The sequence below is a fragment of the Polyodon spathula genome, chromosome 17 (assembly GCF_017654505.1).
Source record: "Polyodon spathula isolate WHYD16114869_AA chromosome 17, ASM1765450v1, whole genome shotgun sequence".
Classification (NCBI taxonomy): Eukaryota; Metazoa; Chordata; class Actinopteri; order Acipenseriformes; family Polyodontidae; genus Polyodon; species Polyodon spathula.
Window position 1 is genome coordinate 17,026,313 of NC_054550.1, and position 20,698 is coordinate 17,047,010.

At 42.4% G+C, this 20,698-nt stretch overlaps 1 protein-coding gene across 1 annotated transcript in view; it reads right to left on the reverse strand.

The window, feature by feature from the left end:
* LOC121329555 (alpha-actinin-1) overlaps positions 1 to 20,698 on the reverse strand; it is a 90,913-nt gene that overhangs the window by 31,061 nt on the left and 39,154 nt on the right. Inside the window, exons 6-8 of the mRNA XM_041275188.1 lie at positions 20,084 to 20,162; positions 13,171 to 13,252; positions 9,154 to 9,239 (exon numbers count right to left, since the gene is read on the reverse strand). Coding sequence (XP_041131122.1) covers positions 9,154 to 9,239; positions 13,171 to 13,252; positions 20,084 to 20,162 — 247 coding nt within the window. The remainder of the gene's footprint in view (positions 1 to 9,153; positions 9,240 to 13,170; positions 13,253 to 20,083; positions 20,163 to 20,698) is intronic.

Here is a 20,698-nt window from a genome sequence, read left to right on the forward strand (position 1 = left end):
TAAAACCATGTTGACTGTCTCCCAGTACCCTGTTACCATATAGGTAATTTTCCATTTTGGATCTTATTATAGTTTCCATAAGTTTGCATATAATAGAAGTCAGGCTTATTGGTCTGTAGTTACCTGGTTCAGTTTTGTTTCCCTTTTTGTGGATCGGTATTACGTTTGCAATTTTCCAGTCTGTCGGTACCACCCCTGTGTCAAGAGACTGCTGCATGATCTTGGTTAGCGGTTTGTAAATTACTTCTTTCATTTCTTTGAGTACTACTGGGAGGATCTCATCCGGCCCAGGGGATTTGTTTATTTTAAGAGCTCCTAGTCCCTTTAACACTTCTGCCTCAGTTATGCTAAAGTTATTTAAAACTGGACAGGAACTGGATGACATGTGGGGCATGTTGTCAGTATCTTCCTTTGTAAAAACTTGTGAAAAGTAATCATTTAACATATTTGCTATTTTTTTTTCTTCATCTACGATTTTGCCATTTGTATCTCTTAAACATTTAATCTCCTCTTTGAATGTTCTCTTGCTGTTGTAATATTGGAAAAACATTTTGGAATTGGTTTTAGCTCCCTTAGCAATGTTTATTTCTATTTCTCTCTTGGCCTTTCTAACTTCCTTTTTGACTTGCGTTTGCAGTTCTGTGTACTCTTTCTGTGTACTTTCTTTTTTGGTCCTTTTTTAATGCTCTGTAAAGTGCCTTTTTTCGCTGAATATTTTTTTTAATTGATCTATTAGACCATTTTGGCAATTTAGTTTTACATTTAGATTTGTCTACTTTAGGGATATAATTGTTTTGTGCCTCTAGTACTACATTTTTGAAGAACAACCATCCTTCTTCTGTGGGTGTTTGCTCTATTTTACTCCAATCTACTTCTGTTAGTCTCTGTTTCATACCTTCATAGTTTGCTTTTCTAAAATTGTAAACCTTAGCTTTAGTCATTTCTTTTGGGGATTTAAAAAACACTTCAAATGAGACCATGTTGTGGTCTGAGTTTGCCAGTGGTTCTCTGACCTCTGTTTTAGTTATTCTATCTTCGTTATTTGAAAAGACTAAATCAAGGCATGCCTCCCCTCTAGTGGGTGCCTAATAGATGGTACTGCACGAATATAAAAACATGGCATAGGTCAATGGGAGACAAACAGAAAGGAAGAACTGCGCCTCAACTCACAGCGAAAGTATTAATATTAATGTCTGTAAAATAGGAACTTGTCATCATGTGAACATCATCAATGGCAAAACAACAGTAACCAAATAAGAGGTGGACATTTGAAGCTACTTTTGCTTCAATGAAAGCACTTCCTAAAACAGATCCCAAACACATACAAGAGCTCCCAGTGAGAAGACCAATCTATCAATCCAAGCAGTGCAGGAGTAGAGGAGCTGAGGGTGGTGCCGTGCAGACAGAAGCAACCAAACTGCATGTCAGGCAATAGTGTAGACGAGAAACACACACAAGCAGACAGACCCTCCACACTCACGTGAGAAGAGAGGTGTAGTGGAGGTCGAGGCTGACCTGAGGTGGGGAGAGTCAGAGAGGAGGGGTCAGAGCTGGTATAGGGGAAACGGACAACCCTGGTGTCCATTCTAATTCCATTTGTAATTTATTGTAAAATATGTTCATATAACACACACAGTAGTAGACCCTGATCGTCATGTGATACAGCAATATAAAATGTCTTTGACTCAGACAGCTTATAGCACATGGAAATGACATGAATTAGCTAGAAGGTTTGATTATTCTCATTAAAATATATATTATACAGTAATTTATATATGTTTCAGTACACCTGCTTGAAACCAGGTTTTTCATGATTATCTATAACTGTATAAACTTGTCTATCAACACTTAATATTTTATTATATGATAAGTGTACTTATATAAGCTGATAATCATAAGTGAATTGCATTCAAAAATTTAATTTTTAAATGAAAATGTAAACCTTCCAGTTTCAATGAAATAGTCACCCAAAGCAAGGGGATTTCAGTCTGAAGTCCAAGTCAGTTAAAAGTCTGAAATGTGTATAACAGAGTGTTTGAACACTGGCCTAAGTACAAAAGTGTCTTTGTTAGATGTTCTCCAAGTTAACTAGCATGTTACTAATTAACCTTTTGTCACCAATTATTGTTAACAGGTGAGGGTCCAAGATTACTACAAATATAGGCAGCATAGACACAAGTTTGTCATTCCTGAATGTAAGGGAGCAGAAAATGGCAAAATACACTCAGTTAAGCAAATAAAAAAAAAGTCTGTAATTACTTTAAGAAATGAAGGTCAATCTAAGACAAATCACAAGAACTTTGCAAGTGTCTGTAACTTTGTTGTGGCTAAGACCATCAAACAATTTGAAGAAAGTGGCACTCATGAGGACTGAACAAGGTCAGGCAGGCCAAGGGTGACCTCAGAATCAGAGAACAAGTTCATTCGAGTCACAAGTCTGTGAAACCAGCGATTAACTGCCCCTGAAATACAAGCTCAGCTAAATGCTACTAGGAGTACAGATGTTTCCATATCACCGGTTCGGAGGAGATTGCGTGAAGCTGACCTAACTGGAAGAATTGCTGCAAAGAACCCATTGTTAAGAGTGCAGAATAAGAGGAAGAGATTTCCCTGGGCCAAAAAACACAGAAACTGGATGTTTCAGGAGTGGAAGTCGGTCTTATGGACCGATGAGTCAAAATTTGAAATATTTGGGTCCAACCACAGAGTATTTGTAAAACACAGGAGCACATGAGTTCTGCATGTGTGGTTCCCACTGTCAAGCATGGAGGAGGCACTGTCATGGTCTGGGGTTGCTTTGCTGGTGACAGAGTTGGTGATCTTTACCAAGTCCATGGCAAGCTCAACCAGTATAGCTATCACAGCATACTTCAGAGGCATGCCATTCCATCAGGATTACGGCTAGTTGGGCAGTCCTTCATTCTTCAGCAAGATAATGACCCGAAACACACCTCAAAGTTGTGCACGAACTATGGCGAAGAAGGAAAGTGAAGGACAACTCAATCTAATGACCTGGCCTGCCCAGTCTCCAGACCTCAATCCCATAGAACTTGTATGGGACAAACTGGACAGAAGAGTCAAAGCAAAGCTACCCACAAGTGTCCTACATCTCTGGGAATTGCTGCAGAAGAGCTGGGAAGGCATGTTGGGTGATTTCCTGCTGAAACTTGTTAACCGAATGCCTCGTGTTTGTGAGGCTGTTACTAAGGCAAAGGGTGGCTATTTTAAGGAATCCAAGATTTAGAGACAATTTTGAATTCTCTTGAACATTGCTTTGATATTCCTTATGTTTTGTTTATTGCAACATGTTTTCATTTTCAAGTAATTACCGAAACGTATACGACGTAAAACATTGTCAATTATGAAATTATGAAAAAAACGTTTCCAGCAAGTCTACTCAAACTTTTGACTGCTTCTCTCTCTCTCTCTCTCTCTCTCTATCTCTCTCGATACAAGCTGATTTTCTGGTGGGGTAGATATCCGCTTGTATTGTACAGCAACCAATACAATATTCAATACACATGAGAAACATTGAACCCTGACGCTCATACCAGTCAACCCATTAGTCTTAGATGTGCATGTTTTCTGTATTAGCCAGACTGCGATCTATTTTAAGCAGCATATTAAAAAATCTGCTGCCTGCCTTTTGTCAGTTTACATTTCGGGGCGTGTGGCTTGGTTGCATTTACAATAGTTAAACTCACATTTGACAAGGTTGGGTCAGCTAACGAAAAGGCTTCAATGCCATATATGGTGTTGAACAATCCTGTTGTAAATACATGCGTTATAATCTCACGTATTCATACAGGGTGTCTGTAAGCAACTCGGACATCTCAAACTCAGGTACAGTGACTTCTCTTATATGCAAACTTATGGAAACTATAATAAGATTCAAAATGGAAAATTACCTATATGGTAATAGGGTCCTGGGAGACGGTCGGCATGGTTTTAGGAAAGGGAGATCGTGCCTAACTAACTTGCTTGATTTTTTTGAGGATGCAACATCGATAATGGATAATTGCAAAGCATATGACATGGTTTATTTAGATTTCCAGAAAGCTTTTGACAAAGTCCCGCACAAAAGATTAAAATTCTCAAACTGAACACAGTTGTGATTCAAGGAAACACATGTACATGGATTAGGGAGTGGTTAACATGTAGAAAACAGAAAGTACTGATTAGAGGAAAAACCTCAGAATGGAGTGTGGTAACCAGCGGTGTACCACAGGGATCAGTATTAGGTCCTCTGCTATTCCTAATCTACATTAATGATTTAGATTCTGGTATAGTAAGCAAACTTGTTAAATTTGCAGACGACACAAAAATAGGAGGAGTGGCAAACACTGTTGCAGCAGCAAAGGTCATTCAAAATGATCTAGACAAGATTCAGAACTAGGCAGACACGTGGCAAATGACATTTAATAGAGAAAAGTGTAAGGTACTGCACGCAGGAAATAAAAATGTGCATTATAAATATCATATGGGAGATACTGAAATTGGAGAAGGACTCTGTGAAAAAGACCTAGGAGTTTTTGTTGACTCAGAAATGCCTTCATCTAGACAATGTGGGGAAGCTATAAAAAAGGCCAACAAGATGCTCGGATACATTGTGAAAAGTGTTGAATTTAAATCAAGGGAAGTAATGTTAAAACTGTACAATGCATTAGTAAGACCTCATCTTGAATATTGTGTTCAGTTCTGGTCACCTTGCTATAAAAAAGATATTGCTGCTCTAGAATGAGTGCAAAGAAGAGCGACCAGAATTATTCCAGGTTTAAAAGGCATGTCATATGCAGACAGGCTAAAAGAATTGAATCTGTTCAGTCTTGAACAAAGAAGACTACGCGGCAACCTAATTAAGCATTCAAAATTCTAAAAGGTATTGACAGTGTCGACCCAAGGGACTTTTTCAGCCTGAAAAAAGAAACAAGGACCAGGGGTCACAAATGGAGATTAGACAAAGGGGCATTCAGAACAGAAAATAGGAGGCACTTTTTTACACAGAGAATCGTGAGGGTTTGGAATCAACTCCTCAGTAATGATGTTGAAGCTGACACCCTGGGATCTTTCAAGAAGCTGCTTGATGAGATTCTGGGATCAATAAGCTACTAACAACCAAACAAGGAAGATGGGCCAAATGGCCTCCTCTCGTTTGTAAATCATCATCATCATCTTCTTCAACTGGGGAGGGTGTCTTCCCAACTACCCACCTTACACAGCATTAACATAGAAATTAGCACTAAATCCACTCCATATTTTTAAAACCAGTCTGAAGTTTCCACGATTTGTATGATTTATAAATGTAACTTCAGTATATGATATTTAAAAACACACATGGACAGCAACTAGTACAAGCGCCCAAACTAGTGATAATCTGTCCTTTACAGAGAATCAAAGCTCCCTAACTTTCACTATAACAACTCCATCCTGCTTTGGTCAAAGAGGAACACTGTCAGTATTTCCTGATCCTGTATCCAATAATAATTCAAGTGGGAGTATTTGAACTGCTTTGTTTTTCCATCGAGAAAAAACAGGCAACACAGTGTGCTTCAGTCTAAACCAAAGCCTTCATCTTGGTTTTAAAAATAACTCTAGAACAGATTTTTGTTACAATGTTCTCAGAGTAAGAGTTGAGGGGAGTGAAATGATTTTGGAAACATTTAGTGTTTTAAACTTTGGTTGACATCATTGTACATGTGTGTAGTCATGCGAGTTAATAAGAGAGTCAAAGCAATCTTCCTGCTGAATTAGAGCTCAAGAGCGGCCGTGTTTAAATAAGAGAGTCAATGCAATCTCCCTGCTGGATTAAGAGTGCTCAGGAGCAGCCATGTTTAAATAACAGTCAATGCAATCTCCCTGCTGAATTAATAGAGCTCAGGAGCGGCTTTTATTATGTTCAGTGTCATTCAAATTGGACATTTGAGAAACTGCTCCATTACCACTGTATTCAGTTGTCTTATGTTCTTATGTTCTTATGTCACTGTCAGACAGCAAATGCAACATCAAATCAAATGTAATTTATATAGCGCCTTTCATGCAAAGCACTGTACAATACAAAGCTAATCACATTTGTATAAAGATCCCAAGGCATGTCAGACACAAAACTGCCACAATTAGACCCTTACTTTAAAAAGTCTAATGAAGAATATCAACAGTCTAAGACCAAGGTCTAATTAAGCTAACGAAGACGAACATAGTAAAGTTTACAAACAAGGAGGAGGCCATTTGGACCATCTTGCTTGTTTGCTTGTTAATAGCTTATTGATCCCAGAATCTCATCAAGCAGCTTCTTGAAGGATCCCAAGGTGTCGGCTTCAAGTTGTAATGACCCCTGTAATTACTGGGGGGGGGGGGGGGGGGGGGGGGGGGGGGGGGGGGGGGGGATAGTTCAATTAAGGGTTCAATTGAGGAAGTGAGAACTCAGTTGGAATGGAAACCAGCAGACACAGGGGGTCCCCAGGACTAGGATTGGGAAACCCTGCATTAAAGGCTAACTGAGCTCTGGTCTGGGTCATGAGCGTACATTACAGGATGACTGAGCCTGGTCTGGGTCATGCGTCTACATTACAGGATGACTGAGCCTGGTCTGGGGAGCATTGCTTTATCAGGGTCATGCGTGAAAATTACAGGATGACTGAGCCCAGGGCCCTGTTCCTCGTAGCTGGCTAATTGAGTTAGCCGGATAACTCTCAGGATAACTTGACAGAAGTCTGGATTTTTCCGTTCTTCAAAGCAAGCTTAAAGTCTAGCCAACTAAGTTACCATAGCAACACATCCTTAATCTTAAACCTGCTCCAGCGCAAGCTAACTTAAAGTTAGCCGGATCTGTGTATAAAAACTCATACTTCTACCCAATGAAAGCACTTGACGCACCCCTCTAAAATGGCAGCGCCCTTCCTTAGAAATCCCATAGATCAAGGAGCAATTTTAATTAGATTAGCTTTTTGTAGGGAAAGAGTATCACCAAGATACTTTATATGTTTTGTATTTGAGCGCTATAGATTTGGTCGGCAAGGCATCATTTACCTAATAAATCTACTTGAGCCATATATTGCCCATACCACCCGGCGCAGTCGTGCAGTGACAGTAACACAGACTATATGCATAGGGCTGCTCTTTTTTGATAGAGGCGCATTCCTATACTCAGTTGGCGATGCTGAAAATATCAGCAAAGCTGCTGCATGCCATTCAGTCCGAAGGGTCTATCTCGCCCTAAACATATTTCTTAATGTGTACATTTCCAGGACATACAAGGGGAAACGCCATCAAAGATGGCTCCTATGTAGTCACAGGTAATTTACTAGGTTATATGCAATTTAATAAATAGGTAATCCCATCATTATCATTTATTAAGTAGGCTACATTATTATGCAGAGTTCCCCAACATCATTGGTGCTGTGGACTGCAGCCAGATCCCCATCAAGGCACCCTCAGGACCAAATGAGGCAGATTTTGTAAATAGGAAATCCTTTCCTAGCATTAATGTGCAGGTACTTATGAGGTTAACACATGAAATTAAAAATGAGCTACAATTCAGCAACTAATGCAAATAATCCAACATTTTAATGACAATTATACAATGACAGTGCTAGACAGTAGGTGTCAGACTTTGGATAATACTGTACGTCATCCATGACTTGACCTCAATTATTCTCAGATCTGTGACAGATCCTGCGACATCACTGTCGCATGTGCAGTGCTCCACAAATTAAAAAAAAAAAAAATAAATAAATAAATAAATAAAGAAAGAAAGAAAGAAAGAACCTTTCTTTTCTTTCTTGCTTTTGCATTTAGCTTATCTGCAATTTTTTTCCATGCTTCCTCTATGGACTTGGCAGCAGCAGCAGTGTTGCATTTAGTTGTGATAATGCTTTTATATTCCTTAAAACTTTCCATTATAAGCTCTTGCTCAGGAAGGCTGAAAAAAGTTGCTTTCCCTTTCGATGTCACCTTTCGTGAAGATCATTGTTTCAGTGCCCTGTGATTGTCGCTTTGAGGAGCACGAGCACGCACAATTACCCAGATTTCTTAAGTCGGAATCGAGTTAACGAGACACTTTTAGCCTGTATTCGCTGTTGAGGAATGGAAATAGCCTGACTTCAATTATCGGGTTAATCAAATCTGGCTAACCTCTGATTAGCCTGAATTAGTTAAACCAGCTACGAGGAACAGGGCCCTGGTCTGGATCAAGCATGTACATTGCAGGATGACTCGGCCCTAGTCAGGGGAGTATTACTTTGTCAGGGTCATGCGGGAGAGAATTGAAACCATCCTGTGGCCCCCAGCTTGGGATCCCCAGGTTCAAATGATTACAATATTTGAGTTTGGTGAAATTAACAGCTTTTTTTTTCCTTTCTAAAAAATAGGTTCATTAAAAAAAGATGATCAAACACTGGAATAAAACACTTTAAAAACATGCCCTGGATTATCCTTTTTTTTTTTGTTAAATGTTGCCCTCTGGGATGGCTGAAACTGCTAAACAATGGGAGTATTTCCTGCCACACAAACTGCAGTATTATTTTTCCTCCCAATACTGTAACAGCAATTTTTTTCAGCTTTATAATTAGATCCCAAAAGATAAGGCATTTTCAGCACTTCAAATCTCACTCTCACCATCTTTCCGAGCACGAAAACCTTTAATACAGCAACTTTGCTTTCTGCTTTATCAACAAAAGACTCCTTTTAGAGTGAGCTAAACTTACTACTTTATGCAACTTTCTGTCAACATTCTTAGAATAACTAAGAAAATGATTGCTGTTTCATGCTGAAGACATCTATAACATCCAAACTGTTTAAACCAAAATCACCATTTGCATGCTGTGACTTCCCTTCAAACACAACCTCATACCTACAGAAGGAAAGGGCACTCAATGCATCCTTCACATCCTCAAACTGTACACATGAATATGCACGCCCGCCTAAAGCCTGGTTTGTTGGTTATGGGCGGATGGTGGGGCCAGGGCAGTGAAACTAGTAGAATTGTGCCATCATACAGCTGTCAGAAAGGCCCACTCTCAGAGAGCCCTGCAGGGAAGGAATTCAGAGCTGGAGGGAAGAACAAGACCATTAGAAAGAGAGAGAAAGGGAAAGATAGAGCAAGAAAGACAGACAGAGAAAGGGGCTGCTGGGAGAGGGCAGAGCATCCTTGGATACCTTCTGGGCACCAGAGAAGGCGTGGTAGAAGCTGGAGACGTAGGTCATGATGGCCTTCTCATCTGGGCGGGCCGTGCCAACGATGTCTGTCAAGAGAAAGGGGCGGTAGGTTAAAAGGGGACGATAAGACCCCAATAAAACACTGAAGAGGAAGTGCTGTAGCTTCAAATGACATATTCATAGTTATTTTGTTTGTTTTTTCTCCACCACTTTATATGGTGGTCTTTGTTTTGACTTTCTACTATAAAATTTGTTCCCCCAGTTTAGAGTCCACCATTACACTCCCTCACTGCAGTAATTCCCCACAACAGCTCAGAACTTTAGGTCAGTGGGTGTCCTCCAATCCGCCACCAAGCCTATTGCCTACCTACACCCACAAGCTTGTTAGTTGATGTTAGCTAGCTGCCGGCCCCTGAAGTACAAAGGCCGGCCCTGCAGGTGTCCACTTGAGTTCACTCAGCATCTGGCCACTGCAGCAGGGTCAGGAGAAGCGGACCCTGTCGGCTTTGTGTGTCTCGAACCCACAGGAGCACCACAGCCATTGCAGAATGCGCTTCCCTGGCTGTATGACTACTACCACCTCCACCCCCGACTCTGGGTCAAGGAGCTGATCCTCTGTTCTAATTGCCGAAATGTCTTTTTAGAAGAGCTAGCATCAGGGTCCTAGGAGATTGGTAGACAGCACCTTTACTGCACATGAACAAATTTCTCAATTTAAAGGGAGGGTTCATTGGGAAATTAATGAAGACTGCAGAACCAAAGCACTGTTAGGTATTTTCAAAATCAAAAAATCATTAAAAATTACTATTTGAATATGCATAGCATTATGTTTTACCAAACCTTTTTGTATTAATATTACTTTAAAATGTTTATTTTAGTTTTCTATACCACCCCTACAAAGCATACCATAGTAGTAAAAGCACAGTGAACACACAGTAAAGCACTGCACTGTGTAAAGCACAGAAAGGCATGATACAAAATCAACAAGTATAATAACCCCAAAAACGCTTAGTATAACCAGATGAAAACCACAGGAAAGCTGCAAAATGCATTAAATAAATATACAACTCATGAGTAAATACAAAAAAATAAATAAATAAAAGGTTTTTGTTAAAGTTAAATAACAAAGTACACAGTTGAACCCAGAGATCCCACAATATGCTCTACTTTTTACAATTGGTTCCATTCTTTTGAATGTTTTCACCAAGATTTGTTTGTTGTGTTACTAAACTGTGGTGCAAGTGTTTACCACTTCTGCAAACAGATGGCAAGGTAACTAAAATGATTAAAATGAGCACAACAGAAAATATATATTCAACTCATACTATAGGAATTAACGTAACAGTGTAATTATAATTAAAACAAACACACTTTGTGAAGCATTTCCATGTCAAACATAAAACGCTGAACCCTACTGCTCCCCCCCATCCGCATTCTGCACCCTTTTCCCAAGTCCCAGGTCTCTTGCAGACTTCAGCAGGGTTTCCTCCAGGATTTCTCTGTACTTTACTGCATAAATTTTGCCCTCTATCTTCACAAGCTTTCCAGGCCCTGATGCAGAAAAGCATCCCCATAGCATGATGCTAACACCACCATGCTTCACGATAGGGATGGTGTTCTCAGCATGATGAACGATGTTAGGCTTACGCCAAACATAGCGCTTAGCACTGAGGCCAAAAAGCTATTTTTTTTTTTTTTCCAACAATGGCTTTCTTATTGCAACTCTCCCATAAAAGGCCAGTTTTGTAAAGCACCCAGGCTATTGTTGCTGTATGTACAGTGTCTCCCAACTCAGCTGTGGAAGACTGTAACTCCTTTAGAGTTGCCATAGACTCCCTGACTAGTGCCCTTCACGCACGGATACTCGGTTTTTGAGGACAGTCTGTTCTAGACAGATTCACAGTTGTGCCATATTCTCTCCATTTCTTAATAATGCACTGTACTGTGCTCCTGGGGATATTCAATGCCTTTGAAATGTTCTTATATCCTAACCCTGATCGGTGCTTTTGAAGCACCTTATTCCGGATTTGCTTTGAATGTTCCTTCGTCTTCATGATGTAGTTTTTGTTAGGAAATGTACTAACCAACTGTGGGACCTCCCAGAGACAGGTGTATTTAACCTGAAATCATGTGAAACACCTTAATTGCACACAGGTGGACTCCATTCAACTAATTATGTGACATCTAAAAGACAACTGGTTGCACCAGAGCTTATTTAGGTGTGTCATAGCAATGGGGGTGAATACTTATGCAATCAATTATTTTCTGTTTTATATTTGTAACTAATTTAGAACAATCCATAGACTTTATTTTTCACTTTTACATTATGGACTTTTTTTGTGTTAAAAACTCCTAATTACATCCATTCTGATTCCATGCTGTAACACAATAAAATGTGTAAAAGTCTAAGGGGGTGAATACTTTTGAAAGCCATTGTATCTTGCTTGTTTATGTCCATGTTATGTCTGTGGTGAAGGGACTATGTGTATTGCTCAGATCCGCCTCTTTTTTCGGCTTCTAATCGGTCAGGGTAGATGGATACGCAGCAGCACTACCCCTCGGTAAATTCAAATATTCCTCAAATATGGACCCCCTCTCCCATCATGCTCAGCGTTTTCGCTGTCACTCTCATCAATTCTTTGTTTTTTGAAAATGATGAAGAAAAAAATTTGTCCAGTAGTCACTAGTGACAACTGCTTCTGCTATGTTAGTTTTCAATTATATATATGCTGTTAATATATATATATATATATATATATATATATATATATATATATATATATATATATATATATATATATATATATATATATATATATGCATGCATCATCTGTTTGTAGCATAAACACAACTACACAAGTAAAATAACATTTTTTTATTCATTAATCTCTATGGAATAGTTTTTTCTCTCTCTCTGAATCTTGTGTTCCGGCATGAATGTCAGGAGTCGACTGTTTAAGATGTTACAGAACAGCTTCCCCAGGGTGCTGCTTACACAGATAATTGTTTGGGTCTAGTTGTTTACTTTTTTGTGTATTGGGGTTATAAGGCCTATATTCCAATTTTGATGGAAATATCTGGACTGTAGCACTAAGTTGAATAATTTAACCAGTGCGGTTTGGATAGCAATGTTACTGTATTTTAGCATTTCGTTAAGGATCCTATCTTGACCACTGGTTCTTTTCAATTTGAGATTCTTCAGTTTGTCCTTGAGCTCTTGTAGTGTGAATTGTCTAAAGAGGATTGGCTCTGTTTTAAAATTTCTAACGTGTTTAATTCTCCTAGAATTCCTCTTTGTTGAGGTGTTTCCGGGTTGTCCAGAATTTGTTAGTGTCAATTTCCTGGCCTGTAAATTTGTTCGTTTTCTCTGTGTTGCTGAAGGTTGTCTACACACTTTCTTAGGCTGTGGTAGGCAGATACATATTTGGAGTCCAATCCTCCTCTCCCTGTAGGATGGGGACTTTAATGCTGTCCAACAGGAGTTTAAAAAGAAATCTCTCTCTCTCTCTCTCTCTCTCTCTCTCTCTCTCTCTCTCTCTCTCTCTCTCTCTCTCTCTCTCTCTCTCTCTCTCTCTCTCTCTCTCTCTCTCTCTCGTCTCTCTCTCTCTCTCTCTCTCTCTCTCTCTCTCTCTCTCTCTCTCTCTCTCTGAAAATATGTAAACTTGGAATTACTGGGGACAATACAACCTGATGCAGAAAAAAAAAAGTTTAAATGTGTTTAACAAAACAAGAAAAGAAACAGCAAAGTTTCAGACACATTTTTTTTGCAGTCTCCACATCTGGCGTCATCTGAATGCCTTCCCACTTTTTTATTTCATTTTAAACCACTTGAATGCCAAACCGTAACAAAAAAATAGAATAACAGTGCATATACACATAGCAAAGTAAGTGAACAGGCAAAATACACAGTCGTCATCTGTCCGCCCCCAGCCGGACGGGAGTAAAGTTTATCGAAAAGGATTAGTCACTAGTGACTACAAAAATATAAAAGCCAGGGAAAACCCTTGTCACTCTTACCCTCAGCGTCCAACATCTTAGGAATGTCCAGGTACTTCTCAGCAACATCGAAGGCTGTGTTCAAGTTGGTCAAGGGGTCATCCTGGAGAGATGGGGGTGGGGTTCATAGGTCATTGAATCAGCACAAACATCCAGCAGAGATCACAGACATTGCCCAGGCCTACACTCAACTACATTCATTCAGACATAGCAATAGTTCTATGTAATTTTTTTACATCCACTAGGGGCAGAATGTTGCAGGGGAACAGGTTAATAGTTACACTCTGGCTTACCAGCAGACCTTATAGCCTTTTCATACTTGCACATTGGAGCTGAGCCGAGCCCTCACGGTACTACTAGTTTCACACTTGTCAATTTGTCGAGCAGAGTTAGAACTGTGAAACTATGGCCTCGCAAGATATCTGGTACTGGCATGGTGTTGAGCAAGGCTGGGGGCGGGGTTAACTCGTACTGTCCATAATAACAAAGTCTACCAAAAGATTTTACAGCAATTGAGAAATATGAGATTAAACCACAGCGCAAAACAGTGTTGTGAAAAAATAAAACAGGATTACAAAAAAAAAAAAAAAAAAAAAAAAAACCACAACACTAAAAGGGCAGTTCTTGGTCACAGATTGGCTCATTCAGGTATCCACTCCTCCAATCTCAGAGCTCCTTGGAAGCCAGTACCGGTATTAAAGCGGACTGGCTAGACCAGGAGAGACTCAATTTTTCTCTTGAGGAATCAATTTACAAACAAATAGCATATTACTTAATTAACAGTGTAACTAACTAATTTAGATATCCTTCATCCACCATCATCAGTACAGGACTCTATCGGGACTTCGTTATGTGTTGGTGAGATTATTCCTTTTCTGTTTGCTGGTTTTTCTACTTTACTTTGATACTTTTGTTCCGGTAGTTTTGGTTTTGTTCTTTTGTTACTTTGGATTACTGGACTTGTTAGGCCTAAATTTCATTTATCATCCATCGCCATCAAGACTGTCTTTGTAATTGTTTTCCCTGTATAATTATTCACTCACCTTTGTCTCTTTTGCCTGTCGGTGTGTTGGTTTTGTATTAGTGTGGTGTTTGTGTGTGTGGGTTTATTGGAGGCCCACTGGACACCGCATTCATTTTGCTTTAATGTTAGTTAGTTTGGATGTTTGTTTAATTCACTACTTTATTACTCACCTGTACCTTCCACTAACTGTTCTCTGCAATAAGTTGTTGGTATTTCATTTATTACATTATAGTTTACAACAATAAACTGTTTGTTCGTGAAATTGACACCTCTGACGTCCCTGCTTTTGCTGTCTGTTACTCTTGCTGACCTAGTTAGTTATAGATATTGGGCCAGTAGTATCTCCTTAAGGAGGACAGTACAACTGCTTCTCAGTTGTGCAGAGTGATCGTTAACAGTATAAAAACAAGTTGTAATGAAAAATCTTTAAATATGTTACGTTTACATTTTGTTTTTAATAGGTCTACTTTAAATATTTTTCTGAAATGTTAACTGACTTTTTTTTTAATTATTATTATTATTAGACAGTCGTGGAGCGAGTTGCACGGGGGCGTTCTTCATCCCCCGTAGCAAGTCCTTCCCAGTCACGCCTGTTGCTGTCATCAGAGACCCTCTGGGGGGATTCCTTGTGGGCAGGCATCTGTGTCCACCTGCAGCCGCTCCCCGTCGCCTACGGCGAAATGGGTGAAGAAGTCTCAGCAGGCGTGGGACATTATGGACATGAAAGCCCAGATTGCTTACATCATGGAGCTTATGGAGAGGCAGCAGGCCCCGGCAGTTCCGCCCTCACCCCCAGTGCCACTGAGGGTCGCTGTACCACCCCCTGGTCTCCCCGTGGGAGAACAGGGCGAGCAGGTAGAAGCCAGAGTTCCTGACCGAAGCGGTCCCTATTTCCGAGGTGTCCTTAGTCCACTAGTGTGCCACTGCTATCGGGGTCAGTGCCTGCACTCATGGGGCGCACAACAACGTACCTGCAGGTCCCCTGGGCAACAGCGGCTTTTGGACACATGACATGGCTCCTCGGCCTCAGCCCTTACTCGCCTTCCCTGACTTTATGGAGGAGATGCGCTCATCTTGGGACCGCCCAGCCACATCGCTTAGTCCGTTGAGGCACGCTTCTCAACTGGCCTCATTGGAAGGGGCAGAGAATTGGGCCTGGAGGGGTTTGCCCTGTAGACTCCCCCATTGCAACCTTGGTGAAGGCTCCACCAGTGGGAGGTCTGCCCAAGGACCTTATGTGCCCAAACCCGCAATGCAGGATTACGGAGACACCTGTCCATAGGGTGTACGAAGCAGGAGCTCAAAGTACCCGTCTGGCAAAAACGTCCAGTATGCAGGTAGCATACATGGATGGTATATTACATGACACCCCCTCCAGAGACAGTGGCCACGGAGTTGTGCTTGCTGTCGCACAAGTTGCTCCAGATTCTCCAGCCTGCAGGGGCAAGCCCTAGGCCGGAGCCTGGCTGGCCTAGTGGAGATGCGCAGAAAGCTCTGGCTGTCGCAGACGTGGGTGCCGAATGCGGATAAGGCTGCGCTTTTGTATGCGCCTATGTCACCAGGTCATACCTTCGGTCCAGCAGTGGAGCAGATCCTGCAGCGGTCTCACCGCGAACGCGAGGTGTCTAGACAGATGGGCGCGTTGCTCCCTCCCGCCGCTCCGGTGCAGGGTAGATCAAGCCGCTGGCAAGCATCTCCAATGCGGACGGTCACTAGGACAGTGCCCATCCCCACAGCCCCACACGGTGACCGTAGACGTTGCCTACAGGCCTCACCACAAGCAAGAGATAGGGTTCTCCCACAACGCGGAAGGTGCGCATACCATGGTCAGTCCACACAGCAGCACCCTAGAAGGCCGTTCCAGGGCAATCTGCCTATGCAGCTGCCTCAGTCAGCCCCGCCTCAGCAGCCCCAACAGGGCCCCTGAGGCCTCAAACCCAATTCACGACACAACAGCTGCACTACTGGCATGCTTTCACCTCAGATGCTTGGGTGCTCATGACCGTACAAGACAGTTACACGCTTCAGTTTCGCTTGGGACCTCCTCCTTTTCGTGGCGTCACGACTATGTTCATGACGGATCTACTCCAGGCCTCAGTGCTCCAGACCGAAGTGGCAGCCTTGCTGTTTAAGGGTGCCATTCGTCTCATAGACACCACCTCTCACAGGGAGGGGTTCTCAACGTCACATACTCCAGTCTGTCCGGCCGGGCGACTGGTTTACCACGGTGGACTTGCAGGATGCGTATTTTCACGTCTCCATTTGTCCAAAGCACAGGAAATACCTCCGCTTCACCTTTCAAGGCAGCGTTTATGAGTTTTCCATGCTGCCGTTTGGTCTCTCCCTGGCTCCCCGTACGTTCTTAAAGTGCAGTTGCAAGGGGTCAGAGTGATGAACTACCTCGACGACTGGGTGATCTGTTCCCAGTCACGAGAGGGAGCGGTGGCCCACAGGGCGCTTGTGACGGAGCATCTGGTGAGACTGGGCCTCACCATCAACAATGCCAAGAGTCCGCTGATGCCTGTGCAGTGCACAACATATGTGGGGCTCCGGCTGGACTCCACTACGATGCACACATACCTGTCAGATGACAGAATAGCAGCTCTAAAGCACCAACTCTCCCTGTGCCAGAAACTACTGGGTCTGATGGCCGCAGCGACATCAGCCATCGAGATGGGCTTACTATGTATGCGCCCGCTGCAAGCGTAGCTCAATGCATTTCATCTGAATCCTAAGCGCGACATATACCATCAGCTGACAGTGTGTTTGCGTGCTTGGTGGCCCTGCGCTGGTGGAGGACAACCTCTCTTTCTTCTGCCAGGTTCGGGCATTGAGATGCTACATGGATAGGACGAGAGCATTGCATCATTCTGACCAGCTCTTTGTCTGCCACGGGACATGGACCCTGGGACAGCCCCTCTCGAAGCAGCGACTGTCGCATTGGACTGCGGCTACAGTCTCGACTGCGTAAGATGGTGCTGGCTTACCCCCGCCTGGGCTGGTAGCCGCACATTACATTCCACTAGAGGTGTAGCTACGTCATGGGCCCTCTTTAGAGGTGCCTCCATGGCTGAGATTTGTAATGTGGCTAGCTGGGCTACGTCGCATACTTTTTCCAGGTTCTACCACCTTAATGTGATAGATCCCTCACTGCCTTCACTGGGCACAACAGTCCTCCTTCAAGTTGCACGCTCACACCGCTGACCTTTGTTAAGGCAGGGCGATCCGTCCCTCATGTGCTGCTGTTCTTCCCTCCCTCGCGACAGCTTTGGTATTCATTTTCCCATAAGTGATGTTTGGTGGCCATATTCGAATTGAAAGGCATCATTAGTTTACCTACCGTAAACCTGGTTCCCTGAAAGAGAAGATGTCCACCAACCGCGAGGTCGCTTCTATCGACATCACGTTTCGTCGCAAAAAGAGGTCGATCCTTCCCTGTATGGCGGTTTTATCCCCTCGGTAGGCGGGACTGAGGTCGTCATCGAGGGAAGGGGGGTTTTAATAGTAAGAGCTCACCACCAATAGGCAGGCGTATAGCCCATAAACAATGTCTGGTGGCAATCTTCTCTTTCAGGGAACCATGTTTACAGTAGGTAAACTAACGTTCTAGAGGTTTTCATGAAAGACAAGTTACAACGGCATGGTGCCAGAGACTAACAGCTTCTGCAAGACAGCACACCTTCATCCTGCCTCACCCAGTCCTGCTACCTCAAGCAGCACCTTCATCCTGCCTCCCTCAGTCCTGCTACCTCTCAAGCGTATACCTTCATCCTGCCTACCCCAGACCTGCTACCTCAAACAGCACCTTCCATCCTGCCTCCCCAGTCCTGCTACCTCAAGCAGCACCTTCATCCTGCCTCCCCCAGTCCTGCTACCTCAAGCAGCACCTTCATTCTGCCTCCCCCAGTCCTGCTACCTCAAGCAGCACCTTCATCCTGCCTCCCCCAGTCCTGCTACCTCAAGCAAATACCTTCATTCTGCCTCCCCCATCAACACGGGACACACAGTGGGGTAAGGGTGGCGAATGGCCAATAATTCAGTTGTTTAAAATTAGTTGAAAGATTAGGGTCAACAGCAGCAGTTGTGGTATATTCACACACTTTCAAATTCCTGATAAGTGCTGAAGTTTCTTTCAGTATCTATTGAATGAGTTGCCACTTCAAATATTGTAGTAGATATTTAGAACATTGTGAGGGACAGGGCTGCAGGCTGTTTTAGCCCATGCTAAAACCTCCCATCTACAGGAAATTGCGTTCTTTAACATAGCATGGTACACATAATCAGAAGTGTTTTTAACCATCATTTTGTCAATATGAAACGCAATGTCATTCCTGTGCTCGCCCTGCTCAGCATGCACTCATCTCAGTGTGGTTCTACCTTCCAAAAACTCTGGAGTTGCATTTTCACACCTCTCACAGAGACAGTGCATTGTCTGTGTGCGTTCCACAACTGAAACAGTAAAGGCTAGAGATGCGCAGTTATCTTTCACCAACTAAAAAAAAAACACAACAGCTGAAAACTGTTGATCTTATTAATTTTCAGTTAAGTTAGGTATCAAGGACAGACACTGCTAGAGGGGTCAGGTGTCAAGGGCAGGCACTGCTAGAGGGGTCTGGTATCAAGGACAGGCTCTGCTAGAGGGGCTCAGATTGCAATCTGTCCAAGCCACTCCTCCTGCCAGTTTAAGACAACAACTTGAAACAATGAAGCAAAAATATGGTTTGGCATTTGAGAATCGTGGGGAGGGACAATGACCCTAACTAATGTGAACTCTGAACTGCTGAGTCCCACACTTCAATGTGAAGCACGTGGAGTCGACATTTGAAAGGTCATAATATCATATGATTCTAAAACAGGAAGCAAAAAATAGTATAGGCCTGAAAGGAAGATCCTAGCCAAATTGTACTTTTAAATAAATATTTGCTTCAACATGTGCACATACATGGAACAGAAGAGTAGGACTGGGGAGAGCTCTAGAATGATTCTTACATAGAACCCTGTTAACATTGCCATTGTTCTTGCCAGTTCTGCCTTCGAGTCAGTAGCTGTTCTGTGTTGTATTTGCCAATTCCCTAACAGCTCACTTCTATGAAAGATGCTGCTTTTCTCTGTGGATTCAGATCAGCACACAAACCAGTTATTAAACTGTAGTGTTGAGAAAGGGAGGGTCATCACGAAACAGCCTGTGAGAGCACTTGCATTCAGAGGGAAAGAAACTGAACACAGCTGGGACTGGTTCATATTAGGACAGGAACGAAATGAAATATAAACAAGTGTACATTCCCCAGTCAGTGATGTAAATCTAAAATCCGAGCTCTCAGTGTGACGAGATCTCCAGCACACCTCCGAGTATGTACATGTGAAACGGTGACACACATATACCTTGAGATTCGAAAACTAAAACGGGTTTACAGAATGTCCTCATTTGGATAAGCAGGAAGACATTGAGAAATACTTCTAGTTGAAATGTTTGTTATTTAATTCATTCACTTAATTTTAATACTCCACATAGTGAGCATTTTAACAGGCATCCTCCCCCTGTTCTCGGGTAAGCAGTTTTGTCATTAACCAAACAGCTGCTTCTCTGGATGACTGACATGCTTGGTAACCAGTGCAGTCTAATTTGTAGTCAAATGACCTAGGAAGTGAAACAGTAACCAATTACCTAAAAGTAAGGCATGTAAACAGAGAGCTTTCTGCCTCCCCATCAGATTATTTTTTGTTTAGTGAAAATACAGGGTTGTGTCTTTCAAAACTGCATGCGAGATGTTTGAGCTAGGCATAGAATTATTGAATAAGCAAGCACCAGTTTAAAGAAGCTCTCATTGGTCTATCCACCTCTATATGGGCAGGTGAACAGAAGACAGACACGAGATTCAGGTAAAGCTCTTTACTTTGCGCAGTACTTACCTTGCGCAGTTTGCCATAGTCTAGGAGTTCTGGGCGGTGTCTGTGAATGAGAGCGCAGAATCCCAGTCCATCCTTCCAGCTGGGGTACAGACAGAGCGAGCAAGAATTAAAGACTGGACACAGCAAGGATTCTGTTTACTGCAAACACAAGCAAGTGGCTGAGACTGGGAAGATGAACATCAAATCAATTCAATTCACAGAAAGATCCACCTCACTCTCACCCAGCAGTATCACCACAGCGCTTCCTATTGGATGAGGCATCTTTTACTTCCCTAGAAACCCAGATCAATATTCTTCAACTTAACTCCTTTTCCAAAAACTAACCATACCTGGCATAAGTTTTCATTAATCAATGGTTATCCCTAGACAGATTTAGTTGGACCTAAATTTAGTCCCATTTTTTTTTTTTTCATTTAGTTTAATTTTGCTGGAAACAATGGAGATGTTACCCCACAGTAGGCTCTTCACATTTGTGGAAATGTCTTCCCTAAACAGATAAGAAAATGCCCCATTGAGTGTGTATATCACATACTTGCATTAACAGACTGACCCTCAGACACATACCCACCCTCACATACAACCCCCCCCCCCCCCCCACACACACACAAACAAACA